This window comes from Eucyclogobius newberryi, unplaced genomic scaffold (genome assembly GCF_026437365.1).
Source record: "Eucyclogobius newberryi isolate DKJ021-1_F unplaced genomic scaffold, fEucNew1.0.hap1 SCAF_11, whole genome shotgun sequence".
In the NCBI taxonomy this organism is placed as follows: domain Eukaryota; kingdom Metazoa; phylum Chordata; class Actinopteri; order Gobiiformes; family Gobiidae; genus Eucyclogobius; species Eucyclogobius newberryi.
Genome location: NW_027315735.1, coordinates 28,691,510 through 28,709,665, shown reverse-complemented (window position 1 = coordinate 28,709,665; position 18,156 = coordinate 28,691,510). Strand labels below are relative to the sequence as shown.

At 41.4% G+C, this 18,156-nt stretch overlaps 1 protein-coding gene across 15 annotated transcripts in view; it reads right to left on the bottom strand.

Moving 5' to 3' along the window:
* tenm2a (teneurin transmembrane protein 2a) overlaps window positions 1-18,156 on the bottom strand; it is a 308,508-nt gene that overhangs the window by 64,458 nt on the left and 225,894 nt on the right. For all 15 annotated transcript variants that reach the window (XM_072439821.1, XM_072439824.1, XM_072439822.1 and 12 more), the window contains 5 exons: window positions 14,359-14,481; window positions 11,056-11,273; window positions 8,349-8,544; window positions 4,752-4,853; window positions 2,866-3,060 (listed from right to left, as the gene is read on the bottom strand). In XM_072439821.1, the coding sequence (XP_072295922.1) occupies window positions 2,866-3,060; window positions 4,752-4,853; window positions 8,349-8,544; window positions 11,056-11,273; window positions 14,359-14,481 (834 nt within the window). The remainder of the gene's footprint in view (window positions 1-2,865; window positions 3,061-4,751; window positions 4,854-8,348; window positions 8,545-11,055; window positions 11,274-14,358; window positions 14,482-18,156) is intronic.

The window sequence follows — 18,156 nt, the reverse complement described above, 5'->3', positions numbered from 1 at the left end:
CTTTGAAATGTGCTTTAAATGCACAGACTATAGACTCTCTTTGTTTCCATACAGTGCACAGTACACTGACAGTCAGGACACGAAATACAAAATACATTGACGTTATTCTTTTCCTCCGTTTATGCATTTTCAAACCTCATTTTGTCCGTTTCCCCGTATTAAATGAGTAGACAGGCATTTCCCATAAACACAAGGGATAAGGCACTCAGTCGCAGCATAATTTAGTGGCTATACAATTATTTTATTTCTTCTGTTATTGGGTGGGTGATCAAAATTGTATGGTTCAATATCTTTGGAGTATCTTGATAACAATACTCAGACAATATTTTCACACTGCACCTTTAAATGTCTTGGTTGAGGTTCAAATCTTGCACAAAATGTGAATAGATCATAAAATTAACCACTCAAAGGCAGAAATATCACTTTATATCCTTGTTTAGAAGATGGCACTAGATGCTTTTGTCTCATTGAGGTTTTAGTTATAGACATTCATATGAGTTTGCGTATCGCCAAAATAACAATTGTGATATTATTAAATGTTCAGTAGCTAGGCCAGTTAGTTGCAGCAGCATTTGACAACAACGCTCTTATTTCATTCACCAAAACTTTGTTACACAAATTTGAGTTGCCAAATATATTGAGTCCTCAGAGATTCTAAGAAAACATGTCCAAATCATGTTCATTGCTTCTATTCAGTATGTTATAATCATTACAGTTCAATAACAACTTTATAAACCAGAAAATGATCATATTGATAAGACAAAAGCTTCTGAGGTAGGAGAAGGTGTTTGGTCTCAAATGTATCCACGGCTAAAATTGGACTCTTATTCTCGGAGAAAAAAGGTTACGATAACTGACCTATAGTAACATTATGTAGTTAAGTGCATAGTCCAGTGTTAAGCTAATCGATCCACCACCATGCACCCAAATTATATTGCTAATTCTAGGCTTTCATAACTTCTAGCTCCATGATTTAGCCTGACGATGCTTTATGCTGGATTTTGCCCTATTTACAATAATCACTTCTGGCTGGCGACTTCTGCTGCTTCCCCATCCAATCTGTGTGGCATCACAATTTATTAGCCCGGCATTGTACTATTAATGGCTTCACACACAAGTGCTAATGAAACGACACAAAATAACGCTGACATATTCTCTAAATGACTCCTCACAGTAATGAACGCCACTGCCGCCGCCGCTCCTGCAATCTGAACGAGCCAAGATGTTGTGCTATTTGCCGTGAGCTCCTGTCAAGCGAGATGCAGCGATGTCTATGCGCGCTTATTGTAATACGCGGACGAGTCGGACACTGTCAGTCTGCCAGGTTGACATTGCAGTTCCGAGTCCGAGCGGTGAGTGAAAACCAATTTGACAAATTACCTCCTCGCGGCGCCGCACCCGCCCACCACCCATCCACCCCTTCTCTCTCTCGCTCCCTCTCGTTTCTCGGAGCCTCTCTTGTCCCTTTTTTGTCTGACAAGCCCCTACCGCCTCCCCTTCGCCGAGCATGATTGACCTCACTGCGCACTCCGCCCCCCCCCTCCCCGTACACACATATATTCACACGAGTCCGCGTCTGAACTCGGCAGCCCCTCGATTTTCTGTTTGCCTGGCAGAAACGCCAGATCACACTTATCGATTTTCATGTCGCTGGCACTCCAGGTAAATTGTTTGAGGGACTCTGAGGTGATGAATATAAGATTTGAGGCCAGCGCCAAGAAGCGAGGGGAGGGGGGGGAAACAATGTGTGAAAATGTGGAAAGTGCTGACCTTGTACTACGGTTGTCTTCTGGTTTCTGTGTGATCCTGTGTTCTTTCAAATTCACCCTGGGCACTGCGCTTTTTCCCCCTTTATCCGCTCACCTCTAGCTTAGCCCCTTACTTTGCCTTTCTAATTCGCTCCTCTTAACGTTGCCCTACCAAAATGGCGCTGATCCTTCAACGACAAGATCAATACGGGCGATTTCGAAGCATAATAAAATCTGTGATGTGTTCGATATCAGAGCTCTTTAAACGTAGCTGACAGTCACTCAAGCTAAGAGCTGTCCATGTGCTTGATGGATGTGCAAATTTAGTGTTTCTTAAAATAACAGTATTGACATGATGACGAACCAGACACATTCAGGGATTAAAGCCCTTCACCAAGCCATGAAAACACTGCAACACTACAGTATACTGTGCCCTGACTGACAGGCATGGATGCAAAAAGTATAAAACTAAATTGTTTTAGCTACGGGTGGTTGATAGTGACAAACGTAAAAACATGTTTTTGGGAGTATTTCAATATCACTATTCGCACAGTGTTGCATCAATCCAACAGAAAGGTGCTACGCCATGTCTTTGAATGTATTTTATTATATTGTATTCAGGTTTAAGTGTGTGAAAAATGTGAAATTACAGTAAAATTACCCACAAAAGTGTCGTTCTCTGTTCCATTTCAGTTCATTTTCAGATTTTGTTTTTTGTATTTAAAATGATACATTGAAATATTGATAATCAGTTTTTATCTGCCGTCATTGGTCCTGGGGAATTCTGAGGATAAAGCTTGATACTCATGATAAGTGATATATAATAAAGTGATATGATAATAAAAACACTCTTAGTTTAGACGGTATAATGTAATTTTCAACACAAAATTATAGTAGTTTCTTTAACACAAGAACACCACAAAATGTAAACTGTGTCCCATTTTTCAGTGTTGAAATTACTGTGTTTTTTAATTATTATTTTTTTACTATCACCAAGATCTTGACAGCTAAGATTCTAATTTTAACTTACATCGAGCTATTACTACCAAAAAAAAACCCAAGACATACTATCATTTTGGTGGAGCTACAGAAGAACATCAAACCCTTCCTGTCTTACCCTCTGCACAGTTGTTCCCCTTGTATCCGATGGAGCAGACACAGTTCCCGTCCGTGCATGTCCCGTGGCCACTGCAGAGAGGGTCAATGCACTGAGTGACCGGCACGTCGCACTCGGGGCCTTTCCATCCGCTGTAGCACACGCAGGAGCCTTTGTCGTACTGCCCGTTCCCGCTGCACAGCACTGGACACGCCGCTGCAGAAACGGAGACGCCAAAAAATTATAAATTAAACTCAATTGATAGGCTTTTTTCGGAGATTCATAAACGCCACACTCGGGCGACCACCACCACCACCACCACCACCACCTCCGCAGCAGCAGCTTCACCGCGCTTGAATTGAGTGGTGCGCGAGTGTGGCCATGACGTGAAGAGTAATTACAGGTAACTAAACTATTCATCAAACGGCGCTCTCTCAGGTGAGCGCGTGTGTGAGACGGGGGGGAGAGAGTGGCGGCGGTGGCGGCGGCGGCGGCGGCTCGGGCTGGAGCTGCCATTCATCATCAGTCATCTCATCTGGGCTCGTCCACCTCGGGCCATGCGCCATCTTAGTCCACCTAATCCCCAACACAGCGAGCCGCTCCCAGCCAAAATGGGAGTGCTCTGTAGTGTAATGAGATGAGGTAGAAAGAGGCTCGCTTTGAATCCGACGGGAGACTTGCATGGGATTGGTATTCACCGACGCCAATCTAGAAGTAAATGCTGGATCAGGTTGTGCGTTTCATGATATCTGTTAAGCTGATATCCTAATTTGATCTTTAACTGGATGTAATTGGCTTGGGTTGGGCCTAAATGTCTTATATTCCAAATCTGTTCAGTGCTTCAGTTACTTGTAAGATACATAACAGTTACATAATACAATTGGATCAAATACATGAGGAAGTTAACTTTCCTGCAATTTCCAGTCCCTAAACTGATATCTGTTATTGGTGGCCTAGCACCAAAGTACATCTGTGACATGTTAGTGCCAGATGAACCATGTCGGGCTCTGAGGACCTCAGGGACAGGCCTCCTGCTGGTGCCAGAGTGAGGATTTACCGGTAAACATGGTCAAATCTGGAACAGTCTTACCTGAAGATGTGAGACAGGCCTTTACTCTGACAATGTTCAAATCGAGGCCAAAAACTGAAATAATTTTTATCAGCACTCTTCTCTTTTAAAAATAAATTTGAACTGAACTGAAAAAAATAGATTGGTGTATCTCGGTATGGCATGTACTATTCAAAATATTTGGTAATGGGAATTGCATGCAGTAATATGAGCTGTTAAAATATAAATACTGTGTAAGATTTGCACTGTAAATTTTGGGAGTTCCGTGATTTGCATAAGTATTTTATTTACACCCAATGTCTTCACTGTTTTGGATCATCTCTGAGGCTGGATTGATAACATTTAGTTATTTCTCCATAGGTTGAGTTCACATGGTCTCATAAGATACTAAAGAACTCCTTCTGTTTAACTTGAGATGGCAGAGCGTTTTGCAGATGTTTTGTCGTAATTTAGGGTTAATATCTCTGTCATCACGGGGCAATTACACGTAAAAAACAAAAGTAAAACTGAACGTATTCGCAAGATAAACTCAAGTAATTCTGGTAAAGTGATTTGATCTCAATAACCCTTAAAAAGTCGTGTAATTCTTCAATCACAAAGGCATCACTGATCCATTCACACACATTAAGGTAAAAAAACGAACCTCCCCCCCAAAAAAACAGCCTTCCCTCCATTAAAGAGTCAAACACAAAGCCTTGCATTTCGAACAAGTAGAAATGTAAAAGTGAAATCCGGTGTCCTCTTCTCTAAACTCTTTCGTGGCAGAATTATTCACAAAGCGTTTCCTCTGATGTCTCTTAATGTCGTGTGACGCTGCAGGACAAAGACGACCTCGTACCTTTGGAGCAGTCCATTCCGTGAAATCCGGGAAAACAGTGGCACACTCCAGAATTGCACTCTCCGTTTCCATGGCAATTGCGCGGGCACTCTTGCACCGAATCTGTAAAGAAGAAGAAGAAGAAGACATAGTGAAAAAAAAAATCAAAAACGATGGAGAAGGGTGAGATTTTTTTTTTGCCTTTTTGCTTTTTGAAGGCAGGCATCAAAGCATTCTATTAACTCCATTGGTGCCATTCATTCTCAAAGACGCCCTTCGCTCGAGATTCCATACATTGGATTCATTATCTCGTGAGCAGACGACATTGCGACTCCGCGACTGCCTGATAAACTACGAATCACCCGTCCGTCTTCTCACAAATCCTCACATTTACCTTCGCTCAGCGTTCTCTTTGTTGCTCTTTCCCCCCTCAGTGTCGGGGTCAATCGCTTCTGCCATTTATCCTCTCTCGCTCAGGTCACTGTAAGCATTATGCCCCGGGGCAGTTTACAGACTCTTAAAGTGGCCCCCTCGTTCAACTTACAAGAGCAGTTTCATGCTTCGGGAAACGTCTCCGCTTCTTGTTCTACTCTGGAGGTTACGACCACTATATATTTTACAATGCATGTTTTTACAAATGCCACTAAGCGTTCAAATCGATAAAAATGAGACTTTAGACGAGGCTGCCGGGGACGACTTAGCTGGTATCCTTGACGACCTCTCGCTGAATTGTGCTTTATTCGTGCAACTTTAATAGCGAAAACTTGTAAAAGTAACAAAATCCATACGAAAATAAATAATAAAATAAGTGAGCTCAGGTGGCAGTGGTCGTCTTCTGATCTGAACGTTCCCGCTCTCGACGTAAACACTCTGGTGTCTGCGTGCACTGGTGTGGGAATGTGTGTGATGTAAAGAGCGCTGAGTGCCCTGGAGGTAGAAAAGCGCTATATAATGTAAATGTGGCCGTTTACCATTTTAATACAACATTAATAATTTCCTTTTCCTTTCACACTATTTGTTGTAATGGAAATAACCCTATTGGGATCTACAGATGGAAATGAGCTGTTATGTCACAATCTTTAATGCTTTATTTCATTGTAAATTGTCTTAATAAATACATAAAATGAATTAAAATGGTTCTCCAATTTAATTTGAGATTAAATGATCATTTTATTGATTGTTTCCAACATGTTAGATGAAACGTTTTGCTTGCATTCAATTAAAAATGGATACTTGATATAAGTGCAATTTATCAACATGTTTTGTATGGTTTCATGAAAATAAATTAAATAATATGTTAAAAAAACTCCCTCTTAACATTTTAGTGCTTTTCGACAAATTACAAACGCTGTCTTAGGAAATATCTTATGATTTATTATTTCCTTTTAACTGTTTTTCACTGTCTGATCCTTTTTTGAGTGTGGCTTCCATCACATACTTTTAATAAATGCACCTGCAGTACTTCTATTGTGCATTAAACATATGGATGTGATTGGTGGAGGCCGTTGGCACAGATTATGAGCCATGTCAGCTCCAGGACAGCTGTAGCAACATAAATAACTAAGTGTGATTAGCAATTTGAATCTAATTGACTAATGCATTATAATAACAGTATCTTTCTATTTACAGTCCACATCATTAGTTTCAGAATGGCAAAACTTTGATCTGACAAACTTCCTCCTCGTTCCCCGTCCCTAAGTCTTCCCCCCCATGTCCTCCTCTTACCCCCTGACACGACCTCCTCTTCTCGCTGCCTACTTGGCTCCTCGTCCCATCCTTCAAACCACTCCAGTCCGTTCAGGCTTTGGCCCACCATTAAGTCTCCCCTCTGGCCCTCTTCTTCTCTCAATAACCTCTCTCTAATTCTACCCCCTGCCTCTCGCCGTACATCGCCGACCAGACGTATCGACAGTGAAGGATTCTTTCAGCCCAGCTTGACTCTTTCTATCCATTCGCCCCTCGTACGTACACTATGCGCCTCCAAAACACTTCAAATTATTTAGGACACTGTTTCGGGACTCGGCAGCCAATTTAACAAGCTTGTGTGGCTGCTGCTGCTGCTGCTGGGTTGTTTGGGGTGGGAGCCTGAATTGGAGAAGAGTTTGAAAACAAGACAAAGTACATTGATTTGTGTACACTTTAGGAGATAAGAAAGAAACAGTTTCTCGTGTTTCACCCTCCCGAGAGAGAGTTCTTCACAAAACTATTCCTTCATCAACATGCTTTAACATTGTCTGGTCGTGCCGGGAATCAAGATTGTATTTACGTAGCATTCCTTTTTGTGCTGAGCATAAATCGGGTCTGGAACTTTTCTCATTCACTTCTGAAATGCAAACCACAAACTTGGGACATTTTGAAAGTAAATGTATCTAGAATAATGTTCACGCTTTTTTGCATTGTAATTCTACTGCTACTGTTCTTTAGCCGTGATGAGAAATTAAGACCATCACCATAGCGATTAGCATATACAATACGAGTTATTTGCCTGCGTCTGAATGTCCAGGGTCTTTTCTACATGGGGCAGTATTTAGGGGTCAGGTCATCTTTTGTGGTGTCCAGCAGGCGAAAGAGCAGAGCACTCAAACTCTCAATGCACCTTGAAAAGTTGTGTCCAGCGCTGGTCACTAGACTCATCAATATAGACCACAATGCATTGCACGAGTTGGAAAAACAACAGCGACCGGTCATTAACTGGACACAACACGACTAAATGAAAGCAGACAGAAGAGCTGTTTGAAACAAAGCGCTGTTGGTCCGTGACTATGAATAAACCACTTTTGAATAAGCCGTTATATAAGCCGCTTACCTTAGTTTGAACTGTGAAAATAGACAAAAAAGTTGAATAATCCAGTTTGTTTGATGTTTAATGTGAGATATAGGTCAAGAGAAACGTGTATGATGATTATTAGTGGAAAAATATGTGCGTTTCAGACAAATAATGCCAATATTTATTACAGAAATCCATATTTATCTGTTTTTTCTTTGCCCAGACGTGAGAACGTATGAGTCGAGTGTCCAAATGAGTGAATTGTATTGTCTGCTAAATAGTGCAAATGTCAAAATTCTAAATCTTTAATCCAACAATTCACAACAACATATTTTGAGTGGGAAAAAGTCAAAATGTTGCATACGGAAGCTGAAACGCGGGAACTTTCTTTGCACTTTGCTGTTACTTTGTGTAGTCGACTGGTGTAGTGCATCTGGACTGTTAATAATCTCAAACAACCGTCCAAAATATGGGGAAATATTTTGCCGTACAAGACCTTCTCGCTACAAGTTTAAGCCAGAAATTGACAGTCATCCAGATAATTTTTCTAACAATGTTCAAAGTTTGAGTTCAATTGAAGTTCAAGCGCGCAGACTTCTCAAACAAAACCCAGACAGGGCTTCCTCTTAAATGCCGTTTTAAACTGCAACCACATTTGCCGTGACACCGTCAGAAGAAGTTTGAAAATCAACTCATAATAAGACATCTCCAACTCTTTCTTGCGTAGCACCATCTTTTAAAATCTCATATTTTATTCCACTTTTATTCCTTTTCCCATACTTTTTCCCCCCCTTTGTGCAGCTATACTTTTAACCTTCAAACGCCAATCGAGTTTCTGAGAGCGGCCTCACCCATGACGTTGGTACTGAAGGAAACGGTTTCTCGTTCTCGGCCGTCGTTGTAAAAAGCCAAGTGCCACGCGCCGGCGTCGAGGTACTGGACGAAAACCGCCTCGTTGAGGACCACGGTTTGGATGCTTCTCCTCTCTCTCGGGGACTCCACCACGCTCCACTTCTCCTTTCCATCCAGACGCTCCATGTAGTCGTACTGCGAGAGAACAAGACCAGCTTTTGACTGAAGTTAAGGTAAAAGCACTGAGGGCAGAACGTTATAGGAAAGAAACAGAGTCATGAACTAAAAGTGTAAGTGTGGTTATTACATGGTACTTACCCATAGAAACAGAACACATTTCTATTACATAATTTATTCTATTTGACTGTGATTTATTTGCTCTTTCTGCACTACATCTGTAAATTCAACTGTAAATGTTGTGTACATAGTTAGCCTAGTTTTGTTTTTATCCTATAGCAGAGGTAAATAGTTTTTCTTTTTGACTTTATATAGGTTGTTTTATCATTGTTCATAGTTTTATGTTGCACCAATCAGTTTGTGAATTTAGTTCATTGACAATGGCAATAAACCTTTTCTGATTCTGATTCTCTTTGCTATCTTCCATTCATTCATTTTCTACCGCTTGTTCCCTTTCGGGGTCGCGGGTGACTGGAGCCTATCCCAGTGACTTTGGGCCTTAGGCGGGGTACACCCTGGACACTGGCCAACACAGAGACATAGACATTACAGACAAACATTCACTCTCACGTTCATTCACTAGGGCCAATTTAGAGGTGCCAAACACATGTATTGTCTTTGGACGGTGGGAGGAGCTGGAGAACCCGGAGAGAACCCACGGTAACACGTGATGTTGGTCTGGTCCATCTTTGCTATCTATTCTATTCTATTTTGTACCTACAGTGTCCAACTTCAACAAGTCATATCTCTTGTGAATTGTTGAAGTTAGCAATCACAATTATTTGGCTCAAAATTGAAATCACATTTATTTCAAACAATGGTCGAAATAAACAGATAGGGAACGTAAAGACCAAATGTGCTGTACTTTATTACTCAGAAGTGTATTTGAAAAGTGTCTTTGCCCCTGGATTTGAGGGACAGTGCGTGCGGACATATTATTCTGAACAGACGGTAACAACGGTAATTGTGTTTTCAAGTCAAAACATTTTTTGCAATCGAATAGAGTCATAATTGAGACCATTATTTTAATTCCTTTTAATTGCACAGCCCTGAATTGATATAATTCAGAGTTAGCCAAATCCTTTATGGTTGGTTAATGATTAGGCCTTATTTAAGTGTTAGAATATTATTTAAATATACTAATTCTGTTGAGAAACCATTTTTTCTTCCCTTCCGCCCTCTCTACTTCCTCTTTAACCAATTCCACCAGTATTAACCAATCAACAAGCTCAAAAATAATGTATTTTTGCAGTTTTTATTGGAGGAATGACAATAGAGTGACACAGAAAATGTAACTTAAAAGTGGGCCCACAGTTTAACTTGAGTTGGAGCTAAAACGTTTTTTGGGATGAGCTGATCTTACGCTATAAATCAAATCCGGCGTTAATGGAGTCGCTTCTAATTAATACGAGGCAGTAAAAGTTACATTACTGTGAAAGTTAATTAAGTGAAAATCCACGACAGAATTAGCTTTTTCGAATATCCCCCACAATGAATCATATAAGTGAATTCACCCAAGTTTTTATGTTTGCGTTTCTGACCTCTAAAATGAGTGTCGGATGCGAACATACTGACAATATAAAGAGATGTCAAGTAAACAAACAAATACTGTAAGAGATAAACATATGAGAGCCAGGGGCAGACGTGAACTATGCAATCGAGTTATCAAAGGAAACGCAAACAAAGCAGATGGTGAAGTTGAGGTGATTGTTGCGCTGATCGTGGGATTAAAAACAGAACTTTAAAGCTTTAAAACACTATATTTAATCCCAAATGACAGTTGGGAATCAGAGGAAAACTAAAATAATTGGTGGAGAAGGGATGGAGAGGAGAGGAAGTGGCATGAAAGTGGTTAAAACGGCATAATCCGAGTTGTTCAAGGCGTTTATACCACGGACACAAACTGAAATACTGTTCACGATCTTTAAATGTCTAAAATATGAGTTACGTCAGTGTTTTACATGAAGCTAGTCCATCCATTCTTGTTTGTTCGCCCGTTGCTGGGGTGATGGCCACGGCGCAGTGATACGGAACAGTGATTTAGCTCCAGAATTCGAAAAACAAATGTTGGTGCCCTTACTTACTGCGGCGACACGTACGTGGACAAAGTACATCTTGCACGCGATACATAACTTTTAAATTGAAACATGCATATTTTAAGTTGAATATGAGCATTTACTTAACTGCTAATAAACCCGAGCGAACAGATCAGTGCAGAGAAACTTCCTGGTCAACTGATTTTGATGAAACTTTCGTCACAAACTCTATTTCACTCAAACGACTAAGGCCAACTAAGGCTACAACTGACAGAAAAAGTTTTCATTCTGGCGAGTTAATGGTGAAAATAAGTCAAACTAACGACAAGCACTCAAATTCGGGAATGACACTACTGGTGCATTAAATGAAAATGAAGCATAACGTTAGCAGTCAGCATTATGATTCTCACTGATCGTAGTATAAATACACAATGAATATGAACTTAACTCTTTGCACAGTTCATTTGATCGACTAGTATTTGCTGGTCTTTACCTGCGCGTGTGACGGGGGCAGGCCTTTGCGGATGTAGACCCCGAACAGCGCGTCTTTCCCCAGCGATATGTTGAACTTCAGGAACTGCGGCTGGCTGAGGTGAAGCAGGGACCGCCAGAACACTCCGGGGGGCACTTCCTGGGTCACCCTCCTCCCGACCTCCACGGTGCCGGTGTCTATACTGCTGTTGCGCCCGGCCCACGGACCTGGAAAAGAGACTGCATGAACTGTGATTACGTGCGGCGATCGTCCCGAGTCAATAGTTTATCATCACGGTTTACGGGAAATAGTCCACGGTGAGATTCAGAGCTAATGGATTGGGAGAGTATTGGCCCCGCTGCGTCCTTTAGCTTCAAATGTGTAAAGCAGATGCAGTTTATAATGGAATAAGTGAATCCCGCTGCACAACAAACAATAAATATGCATGGGGCTGTTAAAACGACTTGAATTCAGCGTGTTAATGTGGGATTGTTTTAGACAAATTTGGATTAATTTAGTTTCAGTAGTAGATTTTTTTTTATTTCTGTCTGGTTTAAAACAAAAAAATCTAATCTTCTTATTTTATTCAAACTTATCTGCCATTGTATGAAGATTTGTTTTTATTCGAACTGTTAGGACAATCATAACTGGCGGATGGAATTGTCGTAAAATTATGCAAATTAAAGGTGTCTGTGTTTTATTTATTTTTTAACTTAAATGTTCTGCAGTGTGGCATTAAACGCAGATTTGTGGCGGCGACCGCAGTTAAAACACATGAATCAATCCTGTGCTGGCGGTAAAAAATGTGCCTGAAATCTCTCTGTATCTTTTACAAACATCAATATCTGCGCGAGTTCAGACGGCCGTGATTGACAGGTGGATCGTCCAATCAGTGTCATGCACGGTCCGTCCGTATCAAAACCAAAGTGGCTGTTTACGAGGAGAAAAAGCACATCACAGGGGCTGAAAAATGTTGCAGATTTTGCGGTTAATCTGAGGTGAGAGTAGAAGAAGGGAGGAGGAGATGCGCTCCGCTGTCTCTCATGCGTCACTGAAATAAACAAATCTGACTGCATGGTTCTGTCTGAGTTTGGCTCAAGGCGCGACAGAGCGAGTCGTGACCAGACTCACTCACTGTAAAATATTGTAGAAGTGTGTATTTTGGATCACTGGCAAGCAAAAGTGTGACATATTGCACCTTTTAAGCCAGTTTGGAAATCTAAAAAACACCCATTATCCAAAAATAACAAAGAAAAAAAAACAGCGAAGAAAAATGGCATTAAAACATTTGAAATTTTAGCTCGTATAATGTGTAACAATGTATATTTGTTTGAGCTGAAATTGTCGAGTTCTGTGCGGGGCAGACAGAATCCAGCGACGAGCTCTGCCTCGGCATGGAGTGAAACAACAACAGAGGCGTGCGATGTGAGCCAAAAAAAGGGAAATAAAAGTAACAGTGAGAAGAACAACAGCCCATCTCCCCCAGACGGACAAACACAGCTCTCATTAATAGACTGTGCAGCAGCAGCAGCAGCATCAGCATCAGCATCAGCATCAGCATCAGCATCAGCATCAGCATCAGCATCAGCAGCAGCAGCAGCAGCAGCAGCCCACACCTACCTATACCACAATACACGAGCAGAAAGAGAGACAGAGAGAGTGCAGGAGCCGGAGCAGAGGAAAAAGGAGATGGAAAACCACACAGGAGCCTTAAAGACAGCCCCACAACAGCCAGTGCTGTGGTTAAACATCGCATACTGATCGCCCTGCTACTGCTGCGCCATGAATTATGAAAATATTGGAGTTGGGCTGAGTCTGTTTGGGTGAAAAATCATCTACCAGAGTGGTTTAGTATGTTTCACAGCGGGAGCAGAATCTAAAACATCTAGTTTTTTAACCAATCCCACTGGTCTGTCCTTGAATGCTCTCTTTCTCTCCGCTCGCTCGCCGCCCGTAGCTTTCTGCTGAATTTAATTCGGACTCAAATATATTCAATCCGTGCAACAGGCTTATTTACCACAACTATTTTAATTGGAAGTTTAGAAAAACATTTGATTTGCAATAGCCATGGAGACGGACAGCATGCACTCGATGATATTATGGTTAGTATTTATGACGGTTATAGCTTCACGTTGAGTGACTGCAAGATTCCACATAATTGATTCTTCTGAGTCGCAATTTGACTGTTTGTAGAGTAAATAGCAAAAGCTGCAATTTATTCTGAAGATTAAACTTTCAAATGTTCAAATATCTACAGTATGCTGTGTTAGAGCGTAGAACATCTACTAATACTCAAGTATGTACATGTGATTCTTGCATTAGTTTTGGTTCCTTTATCAGTCCTCTCCCTCGTACTACTTCAACGACTACAAGTTTACTACTACTTTTGGTCTCCTATTTTTGTATTCAATGGTGAGGTTGATTCAAAAGCACTGATATTGTTGAAGATGTCGTCCCAGGACAAATGTGAGATTATAAAGGATTATCTTATCTTCAGTTAGAGAAACCATCATTCCACATCGTTATAAAACCGTAGTCCTATTGCACTTTCATGAATGATTAGATCGTAGGGATGTAACAATAACTGCAACATTGCGATAGCTCCTTTGTTTAAATGCAGTGTTTTATTGCAGCCATAGCAACGTAAATACGAGATTTTCCTTTAGTCCATTTGCAAACAACTGTTAATTAGCACTTTTATATGTTAAGTCTTTGGAATATGACAGTAATTATTTGTACCAAAGGCTTGTCAAGGCATTTAAAGAGGAAAAAAATAGCATAAACACACTGGAAAAAAAATTACTATCTTAAATAAGCGAAGTTGTTAAGTGCTTGAAACAAACATTTATCTGGTTTTGAATGCATTTTGTCTTTGTTAAAATAAAATTGCCATTAGACCAATTAAATCTCACTAAAAAGAAGACAAATACACATATTTTCTGGTTTGAAAATAGAAAAAAATGCTACTACACTTGACATAAGAACAAAACGTATTCTAGGCGCCAATTTTATTCTAGGAAAGTCAAAAATACTCAAATCAAGATAAATCCTGTTCTGCCTTGAGTGTAAGAGCCCATAAACTCCCTGATATAGAGAACTGTCGACCCAGCTCTCCATGTCAACCCCAGTTCACTCCCACTGCACACTGCACACTGCACACTGCACACTGCACACTGCACACTGCACACTGCACACTGCACACTGCACACTGCACACTGCACACTGCACACTGCACACTGCACCGCTCCCGCCTGCACATGCACCGTAAACTCTGCCATGTCACGGAGAACCTCGCCCGCCGCCGCCACCTGCGTCACTTCTTACCTCTGCCTCCGGAGGGCAGCGTGGCCACGTCGCTGTTGACAGGCAAACCCGCTCCCAGTCCGTTGTTGAGCATGGGACCGTCGGACGGCTTCAGCTGCCATGTCAGGCCCAGCAAGTTGATGGCTGCGCACACAAAGGAAGAGGAGAGAGAAACGGAGAGCGGTTTAGAGACGGAGGACACGCGACTTGAAAGTGCATGTGACAATACACGGACCAGCACTTGAAAGCTCACGAAGACTGGAGGAAGAGGACAAGGAGGGGACAAGGCTGAGTGTGATGTCACAGACGCAGCTTGTGTGCTTTGTGTGTTTACAGCTTTTTTTCTACAGAGCTAGGTCGAGGTAAAGTCTGTTTTCAGGTATTAAGTAATTCCATATTGCATTTTATATTCTTTATTTTGAGCAAGTCAGTAGTTACAAAGAAGTATATTTCACCAAAACACAACAATTCTAGAAATGTTTTTTTTTCATTCAAGCTCGAAAAAGGAGTGGGAAGAAGAATTGAATCCCACCCCTGTCTTAAATTAAAGCATACATCAAAAGACAACGACATAATATGAAATCCCAGTCTCAACTAGGACTGTATCAAATAATCAATTTATTCAGCTGCTGGCGTCTTCAGACCCCATTAAATTACCTTCAGAACGCCACGTTACCGCCGCTACTACAGGTTCAACCACGATGAATGATAAAACAGGAGACAATTCTGACTAAATCAGGTTCAAATCAACATGATCCAACCACGAAAGGCAACAATCCTTATACCACGTTTTAGGAAGTTCGACATGTTTTCAGTCTTACAATGTAAATGCGACGTGTGCGAAACCTTTTTAATGGCTCTACAAAACGCCTCTCCACTGCCAGGGTTTAAGCCAGATCGTACAAAAATGCACAATTATAAAACTTTTAAAGACTCGTCTGTGGGTCGGTCTTCAGCGGTTCCACCCCGAACCTCTCAGTGCTCGACTTTGACTCTGACAGCTCCTGCGGCGCTTTATTCGAGAGCCTTTACACCTCGTCGTGCAGAACAGGTGACAGATTGCGACTCACCTACCCTTCTCCCCAGCTTTTGTCCTGGCTTGTGTTATTGTGTGTTATTGTGGGGTGCAGCTATAGAAGACTTTGTCAGCTCTTTACTCTCCTCGTGTGTTTCTCACCTCCTTATCCCGCTGCCAAACCTCTCCTCCCCCGTAAACAAGAGAACAAGAAACAAACGCGGGAGAAACACAACCCCCAAAAAACACGAGACTAAAAGCGGCAGAGTGACGATAAGTGGAAGTTGTTTTTTTTGGTCTTTCTTTATATAATGCTATGGTTATTAAAATTCATATGCGAGCCATTCTGTCACTGAAATTAAAGGTCTGCGGATTTGTAAATTAAAAGCTTTTGTCACTTTTTGTTTTTTTTACCACTATGTCTATAAAGCTTAAACAATGCTTGGATAAACTTAAGCTTCTCAAGACCTTGTTGGGATTTTGTCACAATGTAGAGCAAACTGAAACATTGTGATGAAAGGGAACACTTATTTGAAACATTTTGATTCTGAAAACCCCCCTACTTTGGTTAATCGTTGAAGTGTGAAGTGTTTGCACTGCCTGATCTATGTTAGGGCTTTAGAATTCTCGTTCTGCTGGTGTGAACATGCTGTTTTGTTATGTATTTCTAGTGAATAGGATGCAAAAGGACAATAAAGTGATCTTATCTTGTGTAAGTCATGACATCACCCTCGATTTAGGGACCGAACCGAATGCATGTATATATTTTCTCATGTGCATTTACAATACGGAGATGTAGCCTGGGTTTTCAGTGCATTTCCACATCTATACTACTCAACGTCTGCTCCACTGAACCTGGAGAGAAAGCAGCAGCCCTATCGTTTCCTACACCGTACGTAGGTGTGAGTGTATTTCCACAGACGACACCTGCATACGAGTACATTTCTCTTCAATTTGCCTCGTCCTGCCGAGGGTTTGCGCTCACAGGGGCGACAGAATTTAAGAATGCGGCTTTAGGATTTGCCGCGGGGGCAAGTCTCATTCACACCATGTCTCCGATCGCTGCTGCTGTTTCGTTTTGTTTCCACCTCGCGTTCCTGTCTTTCCTTCTCACTTGTTTTCAGTCCACACTTTCTGATGTTGCCATGGGGAGGGTGGAGACAGGTCACATGGTTCAAATGGTTCAACGTGCTTCTGGGTTCTTATGGTGCTTTCACATCTGTCGACATTTGGTCCTAAATTGAGCACATTTTAGGCCTAATGTGGACTTGGTTTTGTCTGGTTCCAGCCCCTGTTTAGTTCTGTTCTAGTCCAGTTTCATTTTAGAGTTCAGTTGCAATTTGTATGTGATTACTGTGCACACAGAAAATTGAGTATAAAATATATCAAAAACAAAACTTGGCTTATTCGTTTGGATGAGCAAAATGGAAAACTGTCATTTTTTTGCACATATTCGTTTTGGAAATTCCAACCTTCACATTAAAGTGGAAGTCTCCCTTTTTTTTGTTTCGTCTTGGTCCAAAAGTAGCTGAAATGGTTTTAGTTTAGTCGCACATTTCTTCTGGGAGTTCGTGAGGGTTCAAAATGTAATGTAAATGTTAAGTAACTACACCCAGTTTATTTATGATAGAGTCATAGTTTAGACCTGGTTTAGTTTGGATTTACCTTTTTTTTACACTTTACTTCAGAACAATATTGTAAGATAATAGCATGAAAATATAAATACTCTGTGTTGGACATACACTTTTACTAACAGTGTTATTTCTACTACTATCCTATTGCACTGATAAGTTCTACCTTTCGCGTTACACTTCCTCTTTGTTTTATTGTTGTTGTGTCAATCCTATTTGATGTAAGCCTAGTTTTCCTTTTCTTTTCTTCAAAATACTCAATTAAATCATGTTCAACCCAAATTTTGGGTTGAACATGATTTAATTGAGTATTTTAATGCTCTCGTGAAACGCAGCTTGACGTTAATGTCCGTCTACACATCACCAGACTCTGCCGTCACTTCTCTCTTATATTTTCTCCCTTTGGCCCGGACTCTCTCATCAATCTGACCTTCATGCCTTTGTATCTTTTTACCTTGAATGCCCCTTTTTTCCCCCCCTCCTCCTCCTCCTCCTCCTCCATCCCCTTTCTTCTTATCAGCCGCCTGTCCCCTCTCCTTGTAGATAATGCAGGCGCGCACACACTGACCGGGCTGAGATGCTATCACGCCCAGCGCAGTCGATAGAAAGATTGCCTATTGAATCAGCGGGCGACGGTTAGGAATAGTGCTCGCCATTGTGGTTCTCAATCTGGGTCATCCCCAAGAACTGCGGCAGACGGGGCGACAGTCAGCGTATTGTGCGTGCCTGCTCGTCTGTGCCTGCAAGTCTCCTCTTCTGTCCCCACCTCTCCTTTCGGCGCCCGTCTTCAGCCAATAGGGGGCACTCTTACTCCTTTGCCGCCGCGACGCGAGAAGCATCTGCAACAGGTTTTCTTTGCAGCAAGGCACACAAAGACAGACGAGCAGCTGTAACCGTTTCTTGACATGGCCTTTACGCTTGTGACGTTGTTAGTTCATAATTCAAAAAAAATAAAAAAAGTGCTGAAAATTGTTGCATTTAGCCGTTTTTTTTTGGTGCCGTCACGTTGAACCTTTTCTTTTTCAGATCATAATTGCTGTAATTACTGTTTTGGAGCTCAGATGGGAACGCTGAACAAAATGCCATGCCAATAAAGACTGTGGAATAAACTCACAGGGTTTTTGACAAGAGGAATACAAGGGTTTTTCGATGCCTGTTGCTATTTATTCTGTG